Below are 27,680 nucleotides of genomic sequence, written 5' to 3'. Positions count from 1 at the left end.
ACACAGAGTCTGAGTTGGAATCCAAAATAAGTTATACAAAAGAATATAGAAATACTAAACTAAGGAAAATTTCAGATGAGATTGTGTTGGTTAGCTGTATTAGCAGAAGATGAAGCTGTGTCCGTATCACCCAGTCATGTATTGGTAGTAGGAATACTGCTGCATCCTCTACAACCCTGCAATACTTCATCCACACACCTTTATTTCAGTTAACAATGTCATAATTGTAACTTACAATTCAGCAGCACACCCATTGCTTGACTCAGCCCATAAAGGAATTGGTGGGCATTTTTGTTCTCCAAACAAAGAAAACATGTCAGATTCCAGGATTAATTGGTTTTTTTTACATATAACTCCATACTGTCACAGGCTTTTCTTTTTCTTTTTAAATCAGCTCCTAGCTGTTATGTGGTGGAGAAACAAGCATCCACAGCAGGGTCAAAATTAACTGCAGAAATTACCACAGAACCAGTTTCATCAAGTGCCAAGCCGGAAGCAGCTCCAGTACTTACTAGTTATTCCTTAAAACTGTTTTCCATCAAAATGCAGGTAATATGTAACTTAGACCACTACTCACTTCAGACTGTGTCTTAGAGTACGTGGCACAAGTATTATTATAGGCAATTAGAATGATCTTGTAACTTTTCCTTATCAGTCTTGTTCCAAAAGCAGCATTAAACGTGATTTATTTTGCAGAAAGAAAGAAGAGGCCCTTAACCTTTCTGAAGCCACAGATAACCCCACATGGAAAAACTACTGCATTCATAAGAAGTTCGTATCTTCCACCTTAAGGTAACCATATGAGGAGTAGCAGGAATCATTCCTCACCTTGATCCTGCTGACAGCTTCCTGAGCCTGCATCATTCTTACATTCTTGGAAGGAGTTTTATCAGAAAGGAGTTGAGTTGAGCCAAGGTAATTGGCAGCAAAAATTATTCCATCGATTAAGTCTTCAGGATCGCAAGGTCCAGGAACTGTAATACAGGAAAGCAACCACTGAAGAAAATCATGCTGACCTATGGCAACACAGCACCACTCTCGTTACTTGAGCCTGCATTTGACGTCCACAAAATCTTCCTCTGAAATACTCCAGTTTGGCATGGTAATATGGCAACCAGTACTTTCAAAGGTACAAAACACCAAGCAAATGCTCTTGACATCACCCCAGAAAAAGCTGTCATTGTTAATCTAGCCTGTCTCTCACATTAGTTCATTCTTTTCTGAGCAGAGATCACCCTGGAGCGAAATAATCTCTCTGAGTTTTCACTGTTATAAAGGAACAGACATGGTTACTCAACTCACCCCTCACCTATGAAAATCAGCCTTGCAATTCTAAGGCCAACAGTCACAAACAGAAAGAGGAAGGGTGCAATGCAGTAACAGCCATCAGCCACTTGCTCACTTGTGTGTTACCTGCAGTTAGTACAACAGGCAGAAAAACCTCCCCAGGAATGCTTTACCAGTACAACATCTTTTCCCTTCACAAGAAGGTCTCAACAAGGATACTGAAGTAAAGGACAGAGTTAAATAATAATGTTGTTAAATACACAGAGCACTGGCTCTCCTGATGACAAAACAACTCTCTTAGCTCCTCAGATTCTTAATTATCTGACATCAACTTCTGTTGAAAGTTAGAGGGTGGTGAAGTCTTCAGTGCCTTACAATGCAAACCTTTACAAAACAGTACATACGATCTGTAAATTTTTTGGTGCTTGGTGATTATACCTAAAAATTCTCTAAGTAAAAATGTTGCATTTTAACACCTTGCTATGTGTTAAAATTAGCAAGATCCAAAAGTACATGCTGGTTAAGACAAGAAGCTTCTTGTTTTCTTAGAAGTCAGAAAAAACAATTGGTGTTCAAGACAAGTGAAAACACAAATCCTCTTAAAGAATGCTAAAAGTACAAGTGTCTACTTTTATCACCAAAATATTAAACTGGTTTTAGGGTTTTTTTACTAAGAACAAAGCAAAAATCCTACAATATCACAATGGAGTTCAGGGGTTATCTTGAGATATAAAGTGATGAGGCTACAAGTTTAACAATACTCAGAATATCATTTTGGTTCTAATTATAACAGAAGAGATTAACAACCACTCAGAATGAACATGGGTAACTTTGGCCCCAGAGAAATGCAAGCCATTATTAAGATTAAAATACCAAAAGAAAGAGCTGGAGATAAATACTACACTGAAACTATACACACATACAGAAGTACATGTATAAATCTTATGTGTAAGCTTGTCTTCTTCATGGTTTCTTGAAATAAGAAAATTTATTACTAGTAATTTTAAGATGTTCATCTCCAGTGTGCAGAATTGGTTCATATACTGTTTATCTGGAAAACACTAAAAATGAACATGTCGCTTTCAAGTACATGACCCAAGGAAATGGAATCTTTTGCTTAAGCAAATGTACGGATCTGGAAGTAGTACATAGTACACACTTCCATTCCCGAAGCAATACAGCATTTTAAGTGTTGCTATTTGTTACTCTACATGTCAAGGCCTTTTCACCACTTCCACCACTTCACTATAAAGGGTACAAAACCCTTTCTGGTACAATTTCTGATCAAAACACAAAAACCATAAATATTGGCTGACAGAGTGTAGATACGACTCCCAGAAGGAAGCATACTAGAACCAAAAAATGTTATGTGCTCTATTTTAATTAGAGGTGAACACAGAAAAAGCACTGCTTTTTATATTTACTACCTCTAATAAATAATTATATGAATGAAAGTGTAGCATAGATGCTAGCAAGTATTTCTCAGACGGGTAGTGCATACAAATGGAAAACTTGTTTTCTAATGAATTTGGCACCGGACCAAGATCTAAGAAAATTTTAGTTTATAGTTGTTTTTTTTTAAGGAAGGGAGGATTATTTAATATAGGGCTTGACAGACAGGGTTATCACTAGGAGAATAATTTCAATTCCAGTTCTTCATTAGTGAAGAATTCCAAAGCCCAGCTAGTTTCCAAAATAATACATGAAGTTTACATTAGTTGACACTAGTTCCAGCCACAGATTAAAAAATGTTTAGTTCATACACTGAAGACTAAACCAATGATAAAGTTGTAGCCTAAAGAGAGTATCACATACTCATTTAAACACAGTACACTGTAAAGCAATCCAAGGAGTTCCAAGACAGTGTAAACAATGTATGATATCAACTGCTGTCAGGTGGAAAAAAAAAAACAAATGAAACTTTAAATTTTCTGCTTCTGTCATGCTCCCATAACAAACGAACTGGGTTTTACAGCATGCAGTCTTCATGGATACACAAGATGCAGACTCACACAAAAATTAGTAGCAGTTCATGTAGCAGGTAACTTGGTTTTTCATTGTTCTGAGTAAGTACATCACTCACACAAGTGCAACCCTAACTCTAAGACAGGAAGTATTTTTAATAAGAAGACAAGCAGCTGAAGAAGCACAGGGCAGACTTCCTCTGGCAGGCCTGCCAATTAATTGATCCAATTACGCTAATTAATCCAACTGAAATTGGATTTAGTCTGCCAGTTGAACTCAGTGCTGATGAGAACACTATAGTCTTCTCGCCTAGCCTATTTTCCTTGTTCATATATGCTCACATGTATTGCGTAATTACCATTAAAAATTTGTGGTATTTTAACTGATAGTGATTAAAAAAAACAGCAGAACTGAAACAGAAGCTATGAATAAAACACTACAAATAAAAAAGCTCCATGTTTCTGAACTTCTGAAAGAGCATAGTAGGATTTAGGCTCAGGTTCCAGATGGGACATAATTTAATCCAGAACAGTATACCCAACTCCAGCAGCTTTTCTATTAAAAAAAAAAAAAAAAAAAAAAAAAAGAGACGTTCCTTGGATATGAAAAAACGTTTAGAAAACGTAGAAATATCTTACCTTCAACATAGGTCGGAAATGAAGCCAAGCTTTTCCTGGACTGTAATTAAGAAAAAAAGGGTTTCAAACAGAACAGAGCATCCACAAATATTAATTAAAATTTTATCCATTAAAAAAAAAAGACGTAAATAATAGCTTTTAGCAAAGGAAGATCACCATGTATTCAGATTTATTGTTATGTTTAATATTTTCAAAGTCTAAGCACCTACTATAGTTATATTAAATGTATTTCATTTGTGTCTTTATCAGGCAGTGTGCTAGGCTCAGCTGTCAGTTACTTGTTGGTGTTCAGTATTATCTGTCTACCAACAGGCGCTCTTTTATTAAACAAGAAGCATGCAGGAAAATATGTCATATCTCAAATATTCTGGATCTTCCAACTACAAATAATACATGCAGGAATATACTGAATTACACCATACTGTTATTATTCATAACCAATAAGCTCAGTCAATTATTCATTAACAAAATTAAATTATTCATTAACCAAAATCTGTCATTCATTAGGACAAATGTATCTTATGCATCCCTCACATTCATACAGCCTACAAAAAGCTTTCTAAATTTTAACAGTCTAGTCTAGCAACCTATATTCTGTGTGGTAATTGAATTAATAACACACTACCAACAACTACATTCACACTGCATAAAGCACAAAAACACATCTAGTAGCTTCAACTTCAAAAAAGGGAACAAATAAAAAAAAATGCATACATAAATACACATTTTAAATTAAGCTCTTAACTTCCAAATGCAATTTTATATGAAAGACTGTGGCTAACACTTCAAACACCTAAAAGATACAGCATTCAGTAAGTAAGAATCACCATTTTGTTATAGTCAATAATATAAACCAAAGAATACTCCATGTGGCAATATATAAATGGTAGTAGATATACTGAAATACCTGCTGCTATCACACGTGTTGTAAAGAAGAATTTTGGATAGTCCAGGGATTACAAAACTGTAATGAATATACAAATGACTGTACTGGAAATAACTTCACCAACAACTGCTTAATGTAATTTTATTAAAAGAAAATCTATATATGGTCAGAATAATGCTTACTTAGACAATTTCCAGCATATTTCCACACAATGTAGGCTGAAATATATGTTAATTTATTTTCCTTTTTGATGGGCAATTTACTTGGTTCTGTGTATTAGTGGGAAAAAAAGGTAAACTAGGAAGGTCACAGTTATGTGACGGGTCAAGTGACTAAACCCAGGGAATCTTTTCATTGGAACAAATAGAAAATGGACAAAATAAATAATATCTTTCAACCAGTGATGATTGCCTTGCTGTAAAATAAAACACCCTGTGAAATAAAACCAAAAAGTCTGTGCATCCTTTAAGCACTTGCTGCTTCTTATGAAAAAAGACTACACTGTACTGCAAAATCAAGGAAGTTCTTCATTAGAGATTGTACTAGAATAAAAATGCCAATAAACAATGACCTGCAGCTGCCAAAGCGTATAAGCTACTCTGAGGACACTGACGTGTCTTTTTAGATCTGTGGCTCTTTCATCTCTTCAGAGGAATGTTTTCACAGGACCAACCCATACACACTCCAACTGTTGTCTGCAATTGCTGCTGGTGTAGTGCTAAGAGGGAGGTTCTACCACTGGACTCTGATGGGCCTAGAGGACAAATCCTGTACATGTATGGTAAACCAGTACCTCCCACCCTGGTAAATAAATTCAGTGGTAGCTGAACACAGAGTCAGAAATGACATGATGAACAGTCTTAAATATGTTTGAAATTCAGTCAGGCAGCCTTGCAAGCATAAAGGAAAGGAGCTAAAAATCAGTATTTCAAGTTTGTTGCAACTTTGCACAGGTACATGGGGGCAGGGCCAAAAACAAAAGGAATAAACAGCATGAACAAGGCTGCAGCTTTTAAAAAGATTTCACTCTACCTCTTTATTAGTGGAGCCCTCTGCTGTACTGCAGACATCCTGGTGATGTTGTCTACTTGACGATTCAGCACCCCGAGGTGAAGAGGAATCTGGAGATGGAGACTAGACATGGCAAAAAATTAAATCATAACCTGAGTGACCAATGTAGAAATTCTTCTTTCATATTTTTGTCTAGCTTGACACTGGAAAGAAGAGATGAGATGGGGAAAAGCAAAAAGGAAAAAGAGAAAAAAAAAAAAAAAGAAAAAAAGTAAAAACAAGACAAACACACAGAGTGTGGAATTCATGAAGGTGATCAAAATGAAAGAGAGTAACATTGAGTTCTATGAAATAGTGTGCAAAAAAAATAATCTAGGTTTTGCAACCTTAGCTTCACGGACATGGAACAGAAAAAGAAGATATAATTCCCTTCTCCTCCTCTTCTTTCTCTTTACCTTCATTCCTTTAACAAGTCTATTTTGGGTAATTACTAGATATTAGAACTATAGTTAACTAATAAATGCTTCCAAAGAGTCAAGAACCAGTTCCTTATAAAGATATCTCCTGGGTAAAAGAGCAGTCCTTGCATCTTCCTTTGTTTTGAATTACTGCTGCAGGGCGATACGAAGATGCAGCTGTGAAATGGTCCCTGGAATGCTGGCATGGGTTTGCAGCATCAGACTGAAGGGCTGCTCATTTTCCCGCTGGCATTCCTGCAGAGGCTGTGCGAGAGATACAGGGTCCCCTGACTTGCTGTGTAACTACCAGAGTTACTGTGCCACAGGGACTCAACTGCACAATCCACAACTCTTCTTTACTTAATGGAGTGCCCTCATAGCGTTCACATTCCCAACAGTTACATAGTACTTCCTTATTAGTATTAAATACACAATGTGCCTGATACTATTAGCCTAATAATAACATCTGGATAGTGCAAGATTAAGTATTAAACAAAGAAACAAAGTAAAGAATATAATAGAAAATGTTTCCACAAACATTCCTCCCCCCCGCCATTTAAAATGCTTGAAAGCTCTCATATTCATACACTAAAGTGATAACAATAAATTATTTAAACTATCTGGTTGCTGATTTTAAGTAATTCTGCACCATTTAAAATGTATTAACAGTTACTCCAGTAGCACTGCAAATACCTTTACTCAGCTATTTTAATCAATAAAGTATCAGAAGTAAGCAACCATCTAAATGATCACACCACTTTCCATGTGCTCTGTTTGAATGTCTGCTCAAATTTTTCTGATGAAATAAACCCTACCAAACCCAAACATCAAATGTCCTACAAAGTTTGCTACATGACAGCACAGGACATCAGAGCTGTGCCCAAAAAGATCTGTACGAAACAGTTCAGTCTTGGAAGAATAATCACTCAGTTCTCCTCTGCATCTAAATGCATTTTTAGAGGTACCATTAACAATGCACAAGGAAAGAATGCAGTCACAGCAATAACAAGAAATATTTTGATACATCACAGTGGATAGATAACTTGCATAGCTGCTCAAAACACTACAGCTGAAGTCTAAAATAAATGCATAGTGACTATTTGTTGTCTGTTAACAAAACAAATTTTAGAAGCCTAAAAAAATGCTGTCAGAACTACACAGTAAGTTCATGTGAAGCAGGCTGCTACCACATAGACAGGTTCATCAATGGAATTAGGATGTATTTTCTTGGGTGCAGCAATAAAGAAGGACTAGTTACCCCACTTCTCCTCTTAAATATCTACTCACATTTTTCTTACGATACTCAGCTTGGTACATCCAAAAATTCTCCATCTCAATTTTAGTGCTGCTTGACTCAACCCACTCCACCAGGGAAACCTTCCTGATTACTGTGCAGAGGGATTTAGTAACAGAACTTGTAACAGGAGAGGACTGTGTTGCATCATGTTGCATCCAACCTACCCAGTCAACCCATTTGGCTACTGGACAGCCTATGAAGGCCAACATAAATGACACTGAAACATCTTCAAATACAACCACCTGCTCTTACCTTATATAAGCAGTGTTGTTTCACCTGCTTTTACCTGTTTACCTCTCTCAAGTATGGACTTCCTTAGCTGTACTTTCACTCAAACTTCTAGTTCAAATGCAACTTCATGTGTCAGTCTGAAAATATTAGTATAAATTCCTCCTGTTGTTTTCAAAGGACTGTGAAACTGTAACAAGTGCTGTTCTAGTTTTCAACAGCACCAAAAAATCACCTGAAATTGCTGTCATCTTCCAGTAACTGAAAAAAAAATAAATAGTAACACAAAGATATTCAAGGTTATGTACCCAGTGCTCAGTTTAATTTACAGACTCGTAACTCCTCTGGTGACTGTCTTCACACGGACTAACTGATAAAGATAAGTTGATGGATCAGCATAAAGCTTCTGCCCTGGATATTAACATGCTTTTTGTTTTGTTTTGTTTTTAATTCTTTTTGGTTTGGAGTCACTGGGGCATTTCTTTGCTGTATGATTTTGAGACTGTGGTCTTGCATAGATGACAGAAAGATGACCTGTATCCTGTTTGCGCTCCCAACAGGTTTAAAAGGTCTGCTCATAAAACAAAAACAATATCCTATCAACATAAACTCATCTTTATTTAATTTATTTTCTTTCTCTTTTTTCTTTCTCCCTTAGTTCATCTATTACTGAAACCTGCTCAATTATTTAAAACAGCCTTCTCTTTTGCCTTGTTAATAATACATCACTCTTGCTGTGGAAAAAGTGAAGCAAATTCATCTTCATGAAAACACTTCACTTCTGGAGTTACCAGGAGTGAGAAACTCCTGCAATTTAGAACTCAAGGGTTGAAACAGAAAGTGTGTAATGAAATAGAACAAAGAAGCAAAACAATGCAGCTCAGTTCTAATCTACCTGAAATGCATGTCTTCATCTCTGAATTTCTGTCTCACAAATCCAAACCAGCCATGTGCATGGTTTTACTTTATACAAGGGTTTATTCTAATATCGCACCCCTCAACTGTCAGGAGAGGAACAGAGATTGTGAACACTGATGAGAGGGATTTGCAAAACTGAAGTCTTGGCACGCAGCAACAAACCATGCATGCAGGTAACAAAACCTGGCTTTCAGATCTGTAACGCTATGGATGACTGAGTACACCTCAGAAAAAGGTCATGGCATGTAGTTCTGAAATAGAGAACTTCTCCTTCCAAACCAGTGTTTTCTCCTGCTTCTGGCAGAAGTGAAGCAGGCAGCCTGCTTTTCTTCTCTGTACATCAGATGACAGAAATACTCTTTAGATACCAACCAAAAAAGATCTACTTTTGTGCCTTTCAGTGCATTTCTCAGCATGTCTTTGTACTTCAACAACCAAACAAGCCACTATTCCTAAAGCTCTGTGGAATTTTAAATATGCTTCTTCAGGCCTTCCGTACAGCTGACACACCAGAATATTTAATTGTATTCTGACATATCTGTTACACAGAACTATTCCCCTTTCCACTTGAACATGTGTTCATCTTTAAGTCCAGATCCACAGTCTGCAGATGTCTTCTGTTTAGACTTTTAAAAACCACTATTTCTGTGCTTAGCTAGGTGATCTCACAGCAGGTTTCTAGTGGAGAACCTAACAGAGAAAAATGACAGAAAGGTGATCTCACAGCAGGTTTCTAGTGGAGAACCTAACAGAGAAAAATGACAGAAAAGAGCTTCCCATGGGCCTTTCCTTCCCATGAGAAAACTGTGGACATCTAGAAGTACACCTTTTTCTAAAGGGTACACCCCTCCACCACTCTCAGACATGTGTGTACCATCAGCTCCACGCTGGTCTCCAGCATATATCAACATTTTCAGTACAATGTGAACAGATTCTCTCCCATTTCAGACTTAGAGAACACAACCTAACTCCAGTTTTACAGTCTTTCCCATCAAGGGTCAGTTCCCTGATGTCAGATTATTGCAGTTGGGCAGCTCTTAGCTGCTACTGCATTTGAAAAAGATACCCTCATGAGGACACATCCAAATGATGGCCTTCTTTGGTTTAAAAAGTTTTCTGATAAACACATTTTGGAAATATATGTGGCAAATGTGAAAAAACCCCACACCTCATTGCATTTATTCAAAGGACTCCTTGTGTTTTCTCCCCCTCTACTCCACTCTCGTGAAATCCCACCTGGAGTATTGTATCTAGTTCTGAAGCCCCCAACACAAGAAGCTGCTAGAGCAAGTCCAGAGGAGGCCACGAAGATGATAAGAGGGCTGGAGAACCTTTCCTGTCAAAACAGGCTGAGAGAGTTGGGGTTGTTCAGCTTGGAGAAGAGAAGGTTCCAGGGAGACCTTCAGGCAACCTTCCAGTACCTGAAGGGGCTACAGAAAAGCTGGGGAGGGACATTTTACATGGACAAGTAGCAATAAGACAGGGAGCAATGGCTTTAAACTGGAAGAGAGGCTAGACACTGGCACAGGTTGCCCAGGGAGGTTGTGGATGGATGTCCCCTCCCTGGAAGTGTTCAAGACCAGGTTGGACGGGGCTTTGAGCAACCTGTTCTAGTGGGAGATGTCCCTGCCCATGCAGGGGGGTTGGAACTAGATGATCTTTAAGGTCCCTTCCAACCCAAACTGTGCCATCATTCTATGACAGAGAGAAGTTTTCAGCTTTTATCAAAAACACAAGTGCAACATCTTCCCTGCAAATTAGATGTTCAGACCGTCTCTTATGCAGGTGAAAGAATGCATCACTAAACCAGAGTGCATAAGGCACATGGCAGCAAATACTCTCCAATGTTAAATACTAAGCAGTTACTTTGGTACTCTATCTATCTATCTATCTATCTATCTGTCTATCTATCTATCTATCTATCTATCTATCTATCTATCTATCTATCTATCTATCTATCTACCTACCTACCTACCTACCTACCTATCTACCTTTCCCTCACAGTCACTGCATGCCTTTCCTAACATTTCTAACATTCCTTCCTGAACTACATCCAGCTGCAGGCCAACTGAATGCTTCTGGATTGTTAGCTTCTCAAAATCATCTCTGGACACTTCCAACTGGAACTCTACCAAACATTCTTCTGTGAATGTATCATCTAAATTCTCAGCACTGAGGAGTGACTGCTGCTTTCTTGTGAAAAAAAGGCAGAAAAGGTTGTCATATGTAATGAGCCTCAACTGCAGATCATTATTCTGAATCCCTGGCTTCATTGCTCTCTTGTGGAGAGCTCCTAGCTAAATAAAAAGTTACTGCTATTTGGATCTAAAAAGGTTTTACAGTTCCAATATCATACAATTAGCAACTGAAAATTACAAATATTTTCAAAGAAGTTTTATCTCTAAAAAGGAAAATGGTTTTGTTAAGAAACAACGAGGGGACAACTGTCAAAGTAGAGCTGCAAAATAACTGAAGGCTAATAAGAGCACCCAATTTGCATCACTTAGCTGTAAGCTCCTTGATAAAAGGTTGTCTTCCCTCTTTATGTAATTCCTTCTTATTTCAAGGCCAATGTTACAAATCACTCTAAAGAACGATTCTGGCATGTATTGGTTACGCTGGAATGCTCCTGAGATCCTATTTCTTTCTCAAGGGAGATGAAAGAAAAATCTATATTTAGATGAACGGCCTTCAACTATGTTTTTATTATGATGCATCGCTCATGGTCACTTATTTAACACAACCAAATTTGCCCAATTTACCACTAAACAATTCTAGAAATGACTGTTCAGACTTTAAATGAGTTGTCATCTGAATTAAAGAATCCAGTAAATACAAACCTCATCTTCAGTGAAAAACATAATTTTGACACAGTCACAAGTCCATTCTTCTACAGCATGTATTCCCCTCGATCTGCTACAGATCTTCTAGACTATTTTCTTTATTTACTTCCTCTTTCCAAGAACACAGACTGTCTGCATGTCTACAACCATCATTTATCTTTGCACTGAGCTAACCAACTGTCATTACACCTTGCTGTTTTGATTACAGCCAGCACTGAAATCTCAGTCATGTTCTTATCTGACAGGTAATAATATTGAGTGAGAAATTAACTTCTCATGCAAAACTGAAACCCTGTGTACATTAACATCTAATACAGATACAGACCAATGGAAACACCTGCTTTGTTTACTATATGAGCTTACCAGGCTGAGTCCTACCAGCATACCTTGGAAACGTTAAATTCTGCAAAGTGCAGCAAGATTTTGGAGAGCTGCTGAAGCACCTTCAGGAAGGACTCCGTGCTCTCAGGATCCTCAGCCTAATCTGAGTCCATCATGGTAATGCATGTTACCATCAGACAATCAGTAAGTAACAGGTAGTTCTTCCATCCTCCCTGCCAATGACAGCACTTATAAACACTGACAATATGGTGAAAAAAATGAACAGCAAAAGAGTTGTGTGATCTACATGAAAAAGGGGAAAGAATAATAACAGCTTTTGGAATTTTTTTAAGAAATTAACAATAATTCTTCTGCAGTACAGAGTAACTTGGGAAGATTGCTTTAGCCTTCCACACGACTGCTGATCAACTCTGCAACAGACATAATTTAAAAAATACTTGCACAAATAATTTTTGCAATAAAAGGGTTTTTTAAAAAAAAAGTTTCAATGAAACTATGAAGAAAAACCCAAACGTAGTCACTACTGTGTGTTTCCAACAGTTTTCAAGGAAATAGAAAATCTGATAGCTACATGTCTCAATTAGCTTACATGTTTTTTGAGCAAGGCAAACACCATGCTCCATTAATCTCTCCCCATTTCTAGAGCACTAGCCTTCATCATTTTGAAGCCAGATAAAAAAAAATTAGAAGCCTGTCACAGATCCATATGTGGCATGTGATCTTTTTTCACCTTTAGAGGCTGAGATGCTTCAGATAGTTCTGAAGCGTTCCTAGAAGGTTATAATAATTCAGTTTAAAACACCAAACATCACACAAAACATTTGATCTTTCAGTGTTCTTTCAAAAAAACAAAGCTCACAAAAAAAATTCTGCAGCAATAAAGAGGACGGTGCAGATGATTGCAGTGCAGTTATCCTTGAAGGAATAGCATAGGTCCATATGCTAAGACTATTTTTGGCCAGTAAATTTAGCCTACCCGTTCGTTCCATACTGAGGCATAAATTTAACATGTTGTTTATGAGTTTATTTTATTAGAAACACAGCAAACCCACAAACCTGCAAATAGAGATTGCCATACAGGCAGCTGGAACCAGAAACTGTGAAGTGATTCTGATCCAAGTTAAGCCTCATGCCAAAAGTACAGAATTTCAGAAATGCCGATGCTGAAAATCTGAACAGTGGTCTTCAATACTCAGGTTGCTGGAGAGTGAATATACTTTACAGCAAGAAAGTAACATACTGAGGTTCATAACACATTTCTAGAGTCTGCAAGTGGACAAAAATCCTGCAGCTTTTCTGGAATATGAATCTGATCTACCACACCATCATAAAGAATATTAACAGATTTCTGATGGAACTGTTAGGATAGTTATGGGACAGAAAACAAAACTTAGAAACCTAGAATTAACAAAAAAACACAAGGATATATGAGAAAAGACCAAGTGTTCAGTAGCTATTCTAAAATATCCCATGGCAGTAAAAAATGTAACAGCATTTGTTTCATAAAAAATGAGTAAAGAGCTTCATGTGAGAAATTCGTGTATAGTGTAAGAGGAGTCAGGAGTGCTTCATCAAGAAATATCTGCATACTGATAGTGCACATACCTCTTACATGTCCTCTGGAGTAAAAAATTAAAATAGACAGAGCACTATGTACTTTACTGAAGGACGAGTCACAGAACAAGAGCAAAATGCACTGTCCTTCACAGTCACTTGTGTCATAATTAAACCAACTAATCATACATAACCTGAGAGCAGAAAGTTTTGTATACTCACATCTCCATCTAGTGGTCTCTGGTCATCAGAGTCCCTGGTTGGACTGATGTCCTGCCTCATTACCCAGATTGGCTCCTTAGGTTCATCAGGAGTATAAGGAGAACGGATGGTCCTTGTCTTCACTTCCTCAATAGCTTCTTTAATATCCTTGATAGCCAGTGAAATTGCATCTCTCTTTTCTTTGCTGTACCTCTGTACAGATTCTCCGGAGCTGGACGTAATTCGAGAACCAGCTGGGAGCTGGCCATTACTTTCATGCCCATCACCAGTCAGGGCATGACTGTGCTCCAAACTCTGCTCTGCCTCTGGCATGTCTTCAGCTGCCTTGTCTAAGCTCTGGGAGCTCATGCTCTGCTTCACCTCTGCTACAATCTGATCAATGTCCTCCTCTTGTTCGTAACTATCCATTCTTGGGTAGGGCGCAAACTCTGCCTCCTTCTCAGGGCTGTCAGATTCCCCATCAGACCGCTCATCGTAATGGTGAAGGCGGGCACCAAGCGCTTCCTTGCGGTAATTGTCGGCTTCCTCCCTTTCCTGCTCATACTGCTGGAGCCCCTCCCTAACGTCGAGGTCTGGAGTATCTCCTATCTCCTCATACACGTGTTCCTGCAGTCCATAGTCGGCGTAAGGCTCAGCATACTGCTCGTCCTCTCCGCGGTGGAACAGCCGATGTGTGTAGACGTAGCCCGAGTAGGCTGCGTTCATGGCTTCCTCGTGTTCGATGGAGTGGAAATGCAAGTGATTGGGCAGGGTGCGATGATGAATGGCCTCGCTGTGCTCAGCCTCGGCATTCTCCGTGTACTCCTCAGACTCGGGCCTGTACTGCACCGCATAGGCACTCTCATCCTCATTCTCCTGGACTCTCTCTGTGTCGTAACTGCCTTCCACTGTGGCTATCACATCTCCTTCCGCAGTATCCGTGTGATTGTGGAAACCACTCTCAGTGCTGGCTGACCGTGCTAACATCCCTTCCTCCTCCTGCCCCGACAGGCCCCCTTGGCTGCAGTTTGTGTGCCTGGGGTAGCGAGTTGCATACCGCTGCTCCTCTTCCACCTCCGGGCGCTCCAAGTCAGCCTCCACAGACTCGTTCACTGTTCCACTCGCTGGCTCTTCACTTACCTCCCCTTCAGGTGGTCCACCCAAATGGTTCATGGCAAGTTCTGGTGGGCAGGTGACTTATTCTATTGACATTTTGTCTATCACAGCTGGAAATAAATAAAAAATAAACTTCTGAAGTTACTCTTAAAAAACAAAAAGTGGAGAAAATAAACAGAAGCAACGAAAGGCACTCCTCATTCCCCAGCAGACAAACGTTTGACTTCATCAGTTCTGAAGTCACACTGCAGCCAGTGCAACCGTATGACCTCCCAGCCAAACCTCCCATGCTGCTGATCTCCAACAGCAGCAACCAATAACCATGTCCTGGGGAACTGCACTCCTCACTTCTATGGACAAATGCTTTGTGGAATAATCTTTTCCAAGCAACTTCTTGGAGATGCTTCTATGGACTGCTGTGGCATTTCAATGACATTGGTAAGTACATGCTAGAACAGCTAACTTTTGCCAAGGTCTCAACCATAGTAAAGATATGACATAAATATTGCACCTTTGCTCCACCACTCTCCCTACATCTCCCTAACTTGGTGCAAAGAAAGGATGCTCTAATATAAAATGACAGATTTAGTCCCAGACTCTGGGACTAAAGAAAGGAGTCTGCAGTGGCGCAGATACATGACATCTGTGCATACTACACTTCTGCAGCATGGCATCTTCAGCTGAGCTAGTCACCCCATGAATATTTAAAAAATCATTAGAAATGAAAATGCACTCTCAGGGTATCTTAAGTACCTGTTCCTTCTCCGCAGAGAAGCACATGACAGGTAGGTACAGCATAGTTACCTTCATGGAATATATCTACAATAACTTAAGATGGCTTCTGCACCAAACATCTTTCCTAAAACACAGAGAAGACATTACTAACTTTCATAACCATGAATGCATTGAGCCTAGTTAGGGATCTTAGCCTTGCTGACTTTGAGTAAAAATCTCAAAAGTTAAAACAATTACTAGAGAGGCCTGCCAATAATTAATATGCAGACCACAGAAACAGAAAAACTTATTAGCTTCTGTAAGTTTCATAGAGCAAGCAGGCCTATCTAGATCAGGTGGTTTTATTCTTACATAACAGATTCAGATTATTTGAATCTTGCCCTAAGTTTTTAAAATGCAGTGTCATAGGAAGCGCATTTTATGTTCTTTTAGGAAAGAATGAAACAGAATGCAGGTGTGTATGCAGGTGTCTGCCACAATTAACAAACAAAATGTTTTTCTCCCCACAGCATATGTGGGAATATATTATTTAAGCAAATAAGAACAATATTGGACAGGTTTCCATTTTAAGCCCACAAAAAGAAGGGTGAAGAGTCAAGGCATAACAGCCCTTTGAAAAGTCCATCCCAAGTAGGATCTCCTGCTCCACTACAGTCAGTTATAAAATTTCCATTGCTTTGCATGTAGATAGAATTAGGCTAAAATAGAGAACTGCTGAAAAATTCTGCCCTAAACCTGTTGCATTCAAAGTAGTCCCTGACTCATTCCAAAGCATCATTGGTCACCCACAGAAAAAGGGCAGTACCAGCTGAGAGAAATGAAGTTACACATAAACACAGGACGATGACCTCTTTGTCACCCGTATCCTGCCACATCTTTAACTGAATTATGTCAAGTTAGAGCAGAATGCAAAATTCAACTGCATGAAGACTACCTGTACCTTAAGTCAAATAACGTATCAAATGCCACAATACTCACAACCACAGAAGTTCTGAATATATCTGAAAATATGTGATACTTTTTTAGAAATCTTAATACAGACTTGTTCCATAACACATACTACTGACATGTTCAGCTGTGAAAAACAAATTACAGAGATACATACATACAAAGTATTGCTAAAAACCACCGGAGAGCCCCAACATTTTCCTTTTTCAAATTCAAAGTTTCCAAAGTTCACTTGTGAAATTGTCATCATGTGAAGAATGATCTCAGGTTAATTTCAAATACTGATATCCCGTAATTGTCAAGGTCATGACTTTTGAAGGGATGAGGAGGTTTACTTAAAGCTTTTGACTGGAAAAGTCTTTCCCCCAATAATTTCAATTTCATTTCATTTTTTAATTTTGCAAACAATAAAACATTATTTTCAAATGTATTTTGAATTTTTTTTTAAGAGACATTTTAATTATTGGAAAAGAGTATAAGTTTACTTCTAAAATAATAGATTTGAATAAATGCCACCTAAGGCCACCAAGCCCCAATAACCTTCAATGACAAGTAACCTTCTAAGTAAATTACAATTCTTTGACTGTTTAACAATCTGTCTTTAGGACAGTAGTTTAAAGAACTGCCTATTACAGTTGGGAGCTAGAAGCACTAAATCCTTTTTCATACATGGTAGCTGGATGACTACTAAAAACCACCATTTTTTTTTATTCTTAGTAGTGTTTTCCTCAAGCAAATACAATGTCTGCCTGATTTTTCTCACCAGCACTTCCAGAAGCACTTTATTTCCAGCAAGCAAACCAAAGTAATTAACCTGTATAAAATGTCACAGAGAAAAGAGAATATAAGCAAGAGAGGTCATCTCATCTTGGAATTAAAGACAGAGCACCCATCTGAAGGATATTATACTCTCACGTTAATTACCCTGAACAGCAGCTGTGCTCCAGTAATCAAATATATATGGATAAGTGCTCTGTAAGCACTCTTAACTTTGCACTCGAGACTTAATGGATGAATCTGTCTCCAAAACAGAGAAATCAGAGGTTGATTACTACTGCAACTAGCTCTTTGCTGAGGGTTAAACTGCCTTTCTGCCTGTAAGGAAGAAAACTTGAACATCTCCACATATTTCTCAAACAGCAAAGAAAAAGCTGGAAATGTAAGGATTCCTCTCTGCTACTTTATGTTAAAAACAAACAACCAAACAATAAAACCCCAACAACAACAACTATCAACCAACCAACCAAAAAAAGCACAAACAGCCAAAAAAAACCAAAGAAGTACTTAAAACACCACCAAAGGGCATACTGTAATCTTGGAGCAAGACCACAACATCCATGCCCAGTGCTATTCTGAAGAAGACATGCTGTAAGAAAAGGTGAAATTCTGAGTTTTCAGATTCCAATTTGGTTTATTATTTGTTTCTCACATCCATATATATAATGGATTGCTTTGTTCTGCATGCAGGCAGATATGAAGCTTTAAAAAAAAAAAAAAAAAATTATTCCAAAGGAGCCTTTAAAGTTTATTTTATAAGAGCACTATGCACACTGTATTTCCACAGTCTAATCCTGACTTTTTGGAATAAAGGATCTCACTCTCAATAGGTCTTTATACTATTGTTACTGTATCAAAGCTGCGTGCCATGCTGAACCAAGACCACATCTATACACACACACACACGCACAGTTTGTTGTCAGCTATAGGCTAACAGGTAAACTCAGCTAGGAAAGGACCACAGGAGGTCTCCATTTCAAGCTCTGCCCAAAGCACAGCCAGCTGTGAGCTCAGGTCAGGCTGCTCAGGGCTTTATTCAGTTGGGGCTTGATAGCCTCCAAGGCTGGAGACAGTGCAGTCTGGGCCCTGGCTCCACTGCTGTGCTGTCCTTGTGGGGAAAACGTTTTTTTCCTTACAGTCAGTTTGAATTTCCCGTGCTGCAGCACGTGCCAGCTGTCTCCAGCCCACCTTCCTGCCACACACTACTGCAAAGAGCCTGGCAGCATCTCCCCCACTCCCTAGGCTGTTGCTGGGTGACCCTGAACCCATCCCTCCTCCCAGCTAAACCTGCCCCAGTCCCACAGCCTCTCCCCAAGGGCAAGGGCTCCAGCTCCACCATCTCAGTGACCTCCCCTCACTTCCCACCAGTTTTCCAGTGTCATTCCTGTATCAGGGCCCCAGAATGGTGTCAGTACCCAGACAGTGTCTGACAGGAGCTGAGCAGAGAGGACAGTCCCTGCCTTCCCCTGGCTCTCTGGGCCAAGTCCTGCTCACACTGCCCCTTATTTTCCTGCCCTGGCCATGACCGAGAGCTGCTTCTTGGCCCCAGTAGCCCCAGCCTGTATAATTGCAAGGGGTACTTACATACATACATTTAAAAAATTAATTTTCTCATTTACCTGTTTCCTCTTAATTTGCAGAACTTTTGCAAGAGAAAACATAGTTAGCAAGATTTATAAGCATGTAAACAAAACAGTTTTGTCTTTCCTAGAAAACTTTGGACATATTCACCCAGGTCTTCCATTAAAAAACAGCTACTCTTTGAACATATTTACTCATAACTCCAGGTCACACTACAAGCAGAGAGAGCTCTGACTGAACCCAGAAGGTATCTCACCCCAAGTGCATGTTGTCATGGCAATTTCACCAAGTAACTGCGTTTTTCCAGACTCCAGCAATACACCAATGTTCAACTTGTACAGCCATGACACACAAACAAAAGCTACCTTTCAGAAAACTAATACAGTCTTTTAGCAAACATACGCTTTGGAGAAATATCTTCAAAATGTTTCATTTATTTATTTTTAAAAAAGAACTCCTAGGGTATAAAGTGGCTGAGAACTTAACAGCATATGCAAACAACCCTTAGAGAGAATTCCCTATCTCTCCTGCATTATACAAGCCTCCCTCTTCTGAACTGTAACCTGCCTGGGAAACCTGATTGCTTCTGCTGCCATGTGTTAAGTAAGCTCACCCAAAATAGCTTTAAACAAAAAGAGCTGTGAAATGTTATGTTTCTTGCCAGTCAGCAAAAGCAGCACCTGGGTAGTGACATTAACACTTCAGAACATGCACACTCATACACACATCAGTTCATACTGATGAGGCTGAGCAAATATGAACTCTCATAATGTTGTAATTGTAACGCATGCACAACTGCTGCGTGCACAAAATTGCTCTGAACACAAAGTCTTCTACAAGTGCTTGTGGAATCCTTGTATCACTGTAACACTTCAAACAAGTTACAAGTTAGTTTAAACACTAGACTCAGCCTTTAATATTTTCTACAAAGTCTTTTACTCCAATTTTGTTCATAATAACCTTGGAAGCTTCAATTTTTGAGTTCCAGGTCTGCCTCTGAACTCAGCAGGGGCAAAATTTAAAAAACACACTAGTACAAATTCAACATAAAAGCCTTCAATTTTTTAGTAGGGTATGCAACTTTTGAAAGGCTGTAGCTTCTACCTGGATCAGCCTTTTCTGACCACATCTAGTCTCAAAGAATACACAGACTCCTAAAAAAAATGTAAGCAAATACTGTTACTAAAATAAAAGACAACTGTACACTGGGCAATGCTTAAAATATCAGCTTGGCCATGGCACCTAAAAGAAGTCCCACATACAACAAGAGAAGTACAACAAGCCAAAGATCAAGCACTATGGCACAGGACTCAGTGGCTTACAGTTCAGGTTTCCCCACAACTGAAAGCACACAACAAGTCAAATTTTGGTGACAACAGGGGAAAAAAATGCAACCCCATGAATCTCTGTCCAAGGAACCACTGAGCTACTAGAACAGGACTGTCACAAGATTTCACTGTGCAGCAGCAGAATAACGAAACCTACAAATTCCTGAGAAGACATAATCATATCTGTTGTCTAGATGTGAGTAGTTACAAAGTTCTCCATATATAACACAAACATTATGTTATTAACATAATCTCATAACAGAGATCCATATGGAACAATAATTAATGGAGGACACAAGCCAGACCGGAATGAAAGTGAATTGGATTAAGCCACAGTGTGCACCTGAGTAACTCAATGGCAAAGCATACATCATATTTCAGTCTCCTAGTGTTTCTCAATCCACTTTGGCTTCCACTGGGATGTAACATTCTGTGGTGGAAGGGTGGAAGCATCTATTTAAATTGAATTTTCATCATAGCTAAAGAAGCTTGAACACATCACGCAACTCCACATTGGTAGCTCATGTCCAGCTTTTGATCCACTAGTACCCCCAGGTCCTTTTCCACAGGGCTGCTCTAAAGTGTGACCTCCCCCAGCCTGTATTCATGTCTTGGGTTACCTCGGCCCAGGTGCAGGACCCTGCACTTGGCCTTATTGAACCTCATGAGATTCACCTGGGCCCACTTCTCCAGCTTGTCTAGGTCCCTCTGGATGGCATTCCATCCCTCTGGCATGTTGACTGTACCACCCAGCTTGGTGTTATCAGCAAACGTGCTGAGGGTGCTCTCAATGCCACTGTCAATATTGTTAATGAAGCTATTAAACAATACTGGCCCAGCACTGACCCCTGAGGGACATCACTTGTTTTCCATCTGGACTTAGAGCCATTGACCACTACCCTCTCTCTGGACATGACCATCCAGCCAGTTCCTTATCCACTGAATAGTCCAGCCATCAAACTCATATCTCTCCAATTTAGTGAGAAGGATGTTGTGGGGGACTGCGTCAAAGGCCTTGCAGAAGTCCAGATATTACATCCACTGCTTTTCCCTGGTTGAATGATGTAGTCACTTCATTGTAGAAAGCCACTAGGTTGGTCAGGCAGGACTTGTCCCTGGTAAAGCCATGCTGGCTGTCCTGCACCACCTCCTTGTCTTCCATGTGCTGTAGCCTGTCTTCTAGGAGGATCTGTTCCATGATCTTCCCAGTCACAGAGGTGAGGCTGGTAGGTCAGTAGTTCCCAGGATCCTCCTTTCTACCCTTTTTAAATATGGGAGTAACATGTCCTTTCTTCCAGTCACCAGGGACTTCACCTGACTGCCATGACTTTTCAAATATCATGGACAGTGGCTTGGTAACTACATCCACCAATTCCTTCAGGACTCTGGGATGTATCTCATCAGGTCCCATGGACTTTTATGTCTTCAGGTTCCTCAGATGATCATGAGCCTTGTCTTCACTTAGAGTAGGGGGGACATTGACTCTCTGGCCTGCATCTTGTGGGCCATCAACATGAAAGTTGTGAGGAGAGGGGTTGCCAGTGAAGGCTGAGGCAAAAAAGCTGTTGAGAACCTCAGCCTGCTCCTCATCTGTTATTACCATTTCACCATTGTGGCTCACCAGGGGGTTAACACTTTCTTTAACCTTCCTTTTCTGGTTTACGTACCTGTAGAAGCCCTTCTTGTTTTCCTCAACATTTCTTGCCAAGTTCAGTTGTAGCTGTGCCTTGGCCTTCCTGACCTCATCGCTGCATAACCGGGCAGCGTCCCTATACTCTACCCAGGATACCTGTCACCTCTTCCACTGCCTGTGTAGGTCCACCTTGCCTTTTAGTTTCACCAGCAGGTCCCAACTCAGCCATGCTGGTCTCTTGCCTCCCTTGCCTGACTTCCTACACCAGGGGATTGAGACGTCTTGCACCCTATGGAAAGCATGTTTAAAGATCTGCCAGCTCTCTCCTGCTCCCTAAGGGCCATTTCCCATGGAGTCTTATCTACTAACTCCTTGAAGAGCTGTAAGTTTGCTTTCCCAAAATTCAGAGACCTGGATAAGCTTTTCATCTGCCTCTTACCCCTTAGGACAGTGAACTGCACTAGTGCACGGTCACGGCAGCCCAGGCTGCCTTCAGCTTTGATATCCCTAAGGAGTTCACTTACATTTGTGACAATCAGGTCCAACAACATATCTCCCTGGGTAGAACTGTCAATTTCCTGACTTAAGAAGTTGTCGTCAAGGTATTCCAGGAGTCTCCTGGATTGCCTACAACTTGCCATGCTACTTTCCCAACAGATGTCGGGATGGTTAAAATCCCCCAGCAGGATGAGAGCCCGCGATCGCGATGTTTCTTCAAGCTGGAGTAAGAAGGCTTCATTGATAGGCTCCACTTGATCAGGCAGCCTGTAATACACTCCAACCACTAGGCTCCCTTTGGTGTTTTTATCCCTGATTCCCACCCATAAACTTTCAACTTGCTCATGGCTATTTTTTAGGGACAACTCTTCACACTCTATCCAATTCTTTATATAGAAGGCAAAACCTCCACCCTTTCTTCCTGTCCTGTCACTTCTGAACAGCCTGTAGCCTTCAATAGCCACACTCCAATTGTAGGATTCATACCACCAAGGTTCTGTAACTGCTAGTGGCAATAGCAATGTCATAGCTTTCCTGCAGCATGCTAGCTTCCAGCTCCTCCTGTTTGTTGCCCAAGCTGCATGCCTTGGTGTACAGGCAGTTCCGCTGGGCTGCTGGCCATGTCACCTTCTTGGAGGGACACCCTTTTATACCCTTGAGGTGTTTCTGTCTCCTGTGTCCTTTATGACTTCCAGACCTTCAACCCCCACTGTGCAAACCCCAGGTATGTTTGCAGAAAACCCATTTAAAAAAATAACAATGTATCTGAGGAATGTCCTTAAACATTTTCATAAATTTCCATAAAAGATAATTATACTTAGAAATTTAAAACCTTATTGAAAACAGAAATTATTTGCTGCCTATGAAAAGAATCTCTACTTGTTTTTTAAGTGGATTTAGAGCAGATAAGAAGCAGCATTTTTCATGTTTTCAAGGAATGCAAATTTTCTGTTTTGTTTTGTTTAGAAAAGCAATAATTAATTTTAGGCATCCTAATTATTAAACTGAACACCTGAAAAAGTCAGTTTCCACTTCTATTGAACCTGAGCATGCTGAACAGCTGATGAACAGTGTGCAGTCAGTGACGATGCCAACCTAAGAGACATAGGATTAAAAAACCCAGCTCCTCCACTTTCTGCCTATGGGCCTGCTTCCTCCAAGCCTACATCTGCCCCCACAAACAGAAAGGGGAACTGAGAAAAACCTGCACCAGACAAAAAATTCCAAACTTTATTAATAGTAAACAGATCTGGAATTACCAGAGTTAATGAGCTCTCAAAAAGCATGTAACTTTTCTCCCCTTCCAACTCCTATCTTATTGAAAAACAAAATTTAAACTTGAACAAGTAACACCATTCAGTAACCTTCTAGGCAGACAGGCCAGAACTCTTAAGTGCCTAAAGATGAGTGAGATGAGAGAGATAGAAGACTCTTGCAGAAAGAGCTGGTAATACATTAGGGCACTAGAGTGAGCGAGTGCTCTGATCAGGAAAGGAACAGAACCTTCCCACCATTTTTTAATACTGAAGTTCTGCCTACACAAGAAACAGAGGTGATGGACTCTGGGAGTATTTGAAGTCATACGTCTGCTGCCAGAGAAAGGTTAACTGATCTTGTGACCCAAAGAGAAGTGAGCTGAGCCCTGGGGAACACCACTTGTGACCAGCTGCCAAATGGATTTAACTTCATTCACTACAACTCTTTGGGCCTGGCCAGCCAGCCAGTTTTTCACCCAGTGAAGTGCATGACTGACCAAGCCATGAGAAGCCAGTTTCATCAGGAGAATGCTGTGGGAAACTGTGTCAAAGGTTTTACTGAAGTCTAGGTAGACAACACCTAGTGCCTTCTCCTTGGCCACTAAGCAGGTCACTTTGCCATAGAAGAAGATCAGATTAGTCAAGCAGGACATAAACACATGCTGACTGGGCCTGATCACCTGGTTGTCCTGCATGTGTAGTGTGATGCCATTCAAGACAATCTGCTAAACAACTCTCCCTGGCACTGAGGTTAGATTGGCAGGCCGGTAGTTCCCTGGAATCTCTCTCTGGCCCTTCCTGTAGATGGGGGTCACATTTGCAGTGTCCAGTCAACTGGGACCTCCCCAGTTAGCCAGAACTGCTGGTAAGTAATGGAAAGTGGCTTGGTGAGCACTTCTGCCAGCTCCCACAATAGCCCCGGGCACATCCCATCCAGCCCTATAGGCTTGTGTATGTCTAAGTGGTACAGCAGGTCACCAACCATCTCCTCTTGGATTACAGGGTCTTTGTTCTGCTCCCCCTCCTTGTCTTCCAGCTCAAGGGGCTGAGTACTCAGCGAACAACTGGTCCTACTACTAAAGAGTGCGGCAAAGAAGGCATAAAGTACCTCAGCCTTTTCCTCATCCTTCATCACTATGTTTCCCTCTACATCCAATAAAGGATGGAGATTCTCCTTTGCCTTCCTTTTGCTGCCAATATATTTGCAGAAACATTTTAAATTGTCTTTTATTACAGTAGCCAGATTACTGGATTACAGATTATGTTCTAGCTGTGCTCTGGTCCTTCTAATTTTCTCCCTGAGTATCCTCTCAACATCTTCGTAGCCCCCCTTGAATTGGTTGCCCCTTTTTACAAAGGCCATAATCTCTTCTTTTTTTCCTGATTTCCAACTAGTTCTCTCCGTTCAGCCAGGTTGGTCTTCCCTACTGGCTCAGCCTTCAGCACAGGGGTATGGCCTGCTCCAGCACCTTTCAGATTTCCTTCCTGAAGATTGTCCAATGTTCCTGGACTCCTTTTCCTTTCAGGACTGCCTCCCAAAGGATTCTGTCAACCAGCCTCCTGAAAAGGCCAAGGTCTGCCCTCTGGAATTGTAAGGTGGCAGTTCTGTTAACCATCCCCCCCCGCCTTACTCCTCCAAGGATTAAAAACTCCATGATTTTATGGTTGTTCTGCCTAAGACAGCTTCCAACCATCATATCGCCCATAAGTTCTTCACTGTTCACAAGCAGCAGGTCCAGTAGACACCTTCCCTAGTTAGCTTACTCAACAGCTGTGTCAATAAGTTATATTTCACACAATCCAGGAACCTCTTAAGACTGTTTCCTCTCTGCTGTACAGTATTTCCAACAGACATCTGGGAAGTTGAAATCCCCCATGAGAACAAGGGCAAGCAATTTGGAGACTTCTCCCAGTTGCTTAGAGAGTATTTTGCCTGCCTTTTAATCCTGGTTGGGTCCTGTGTAACTGTCTCCCACCATATCTACCTTGTTGGCCTTTTCCTTGTTTCTTCCCCATAAACATTCAACATGATTGTCACCGCCATTAAGCTCTAGGCAATCAAAACAGCAACATACAGGGCCATCACACTGCCTCTCCTGCCTTGTCTATCTCTTCTGAAGAGTTTGTAGCCATTCACTATAGATGCACTTCAGCTGGGCTATTGATCCCACCACCTTTCTGAGGGAAGAAGCCCTAACTCCTACCTGATGATTCTCAGGTGCCTCCATAGTTTTTAACCCATCAATATCCCGGGTGTCCTTGCTGTTGGATGGCTTTCCATTTTCGGCTTCCACTGAGATGGCAGACCAAAGGACCTCTCTAACACACCACCTCACAAACACTGCTGTGCCAGCCCCAGGCTTATCTCAGGTGAGCCTGGTTTTATTCCCTTCCCCCTTCAAATCTATTTTAAAGCCCAGTCTATGAGCCCTGCTAACTCCTGTGCAGAAATCCTCTTCCCCCTTTGGGATGGGTACCTCGATGGTTGCCAGCAGGCCTGGTGTCACATAAACTGAGCCATGACCAAAATACCCAAAATCCTGCCGGTGACACCAGGCTTGGAGCCAGATATTGATGTGCCAGCTCTTCCTGTTTCTTCCCTCATCATTCCCTGCAACTGGAGGAATAGAGGAAAACACTACTTGTGCTCCCTTAACCAGTTGTCCCAAGACTCTAAAGCCTTTCTTGATTGTCACCGGGGAGATTGTCCTATGACAATGACCCATCTTTTTTCCTTATGGGGGCAGTTTCGGTGCAGGGCACAGGTCAACTTAACCTTGGTGACATCTCACTCTAGATGAACACTTTTAGTCCTTATTTTTCAGTGCCACTCACAGAGCCTCATTCCTGTTGTGCCATGGCACCAGAGAAGGTGGGGTAGTCATGGAGGAGACGCACCCACTGTGCAAGGCAGGTACTTGTCACCAGTACCTCCAGTCCTTTAAGTCACTGTGTTCAGCCAGGCAGTGAGAGGGCAGGGGACCCTCCAACCATGCATCTCGCCTGCCTATTAGGGCTGTTCCAGAAAAGGTAGAGTCTGATTAAGCATCATAAGTACAAGTCCTATAACAGTTAAGCTTTGAAAATTTGGGGTTCTCTTTCACCCTGCCATGGTTCTCTCACAGGTTACTGCTGGTTTTATTCCTGGGTGTATTATGCATTGCATATTTAATTAGTGGCTGGATCATCTAGAACTTTGACCCATGGAATTGCTACTCTGGTATTTAAATCATGGTTACTCATAAAATCCATTTCCAAAGAAAGAGAAACGGAAACAGTATATAAGAAATGTTAAATCACAACATTTAAGACCAATATTGCAATAAAAGACTAGGTTCAATCTATTTTATATTTACAATTATTAAAAATTAATCTTTATTAAATCTGAGCATATGGTTGCTCGTAATTTATGATTTTTTTCTCCTCTGTGTAAAAGAGTAGAACTGTCTCAGACAGCACAGTGGAAAATGCTGATTGTCCAGTGATGAATTCTGAAAGCAAATGATATTATTGCTACACTAGAGACATTTAAATAGCAATTTAAACTATGCATTTCTTTCTGTTTAAACAAAGAGGGATTAGATCTATACTACAAAAGAAAAAACAGACCCAACAACAAAATTGAGTCAGAAAACATAATAGCTTTTCCATCTTCTTTCAGATGCCATTAATAGTGCAATACAGAACAACAGCAGACAGAGCTAAAAAGTATGATCCAGTAAGTTGCAGGGCATGGGTATCTACAAAGTAAGAATGCCTCAAGCCTCCATCTCAGAGAAAGTAAAAACTAGTATGACCAAAAAATCCTTGGATTTCCTCCTTGGCCCACACATAAAGACTTCATCCAACCTTTCTGGTTGAGACAGTCTTACTCAGCTGTATTCTTGGTTGGTGTTGCACAGTCTTAATGCAACTCATCTTTGATACAAATGAGAGTGGATACATATCAGCCAAGAATCAAGACCAAGAACACCCTGCATCTTTGGAAACTTTGGGGTCCTCCTGATTTCTTTACTTGAAATGATACTGTGAGGCGAAAATCAAGTTTACCAATTTTGTTATGGAAAGTGAAGTTTTCAAGCAAGTTAAATTCCAGATTTTTTAATTATTTAATGTGTTCAAGCCACAGGTAGTGTCAGGTGCACAGAAACATTTGGATGGTGCTGAGAACATTTCAAGA

General features: G+C 40.4%; 1 protein-coding gene across 2 annotated transcripts in view; it reads right to left on the bottom strand.

Annotated features, from left to right (window-relative positions):
* Window positions 1–27,680, bottom strand: part of APBA1 (amyloid beta precursor protein binding family A member 1) — an 89,949-nt gene that overhangs the window by 19,400 nt on the left and 42,869 nt on the right. For both annotated transcript variants that reach the window (XM_051643132.1, XM_051643133.1), the window contains exons 2-5: window positions 13,650–14,854; window positions 5,809–5,910; window positions 3,891–3,930; window positions 829–974 (exon numbers count right to left, since the gene is read on the bottom strand). In XM_051643132.1, coding sequence (XP_051499092.1) covers window positions 829–974; window positions 3,891–3,930; window positions 5,809–5,910; window positions 13,650–14,801 — 1,440 coding nt within the window. In that variant the 5' untranslated portion in view covers window positions 14,802–14,854. The remainder of the gene's footprint in view (window positions 1–828; window positions 975–3,890; window positions 3,931–5,808; window positions 5,911–13,649; window positions 14,855–27,680) is intronic.

This window comes from Apus apus, chromosome Z (assembly GCF_020740795.1).
Source record: "Apus apus isolate bApuApu2 chromosome Z, bApuApu2.pri.cur, whole genome shotgun sequence".
NCBI classification, from domain to species: domain Eukaryota; kingdom Metazoa; phylum Chordata; class Aves; order Apodiformes; family Apodidae; genus Apus; species Apus apus.
This window is presented reverse-complemented; position numbering and strand designations above follow the sequence as displayed.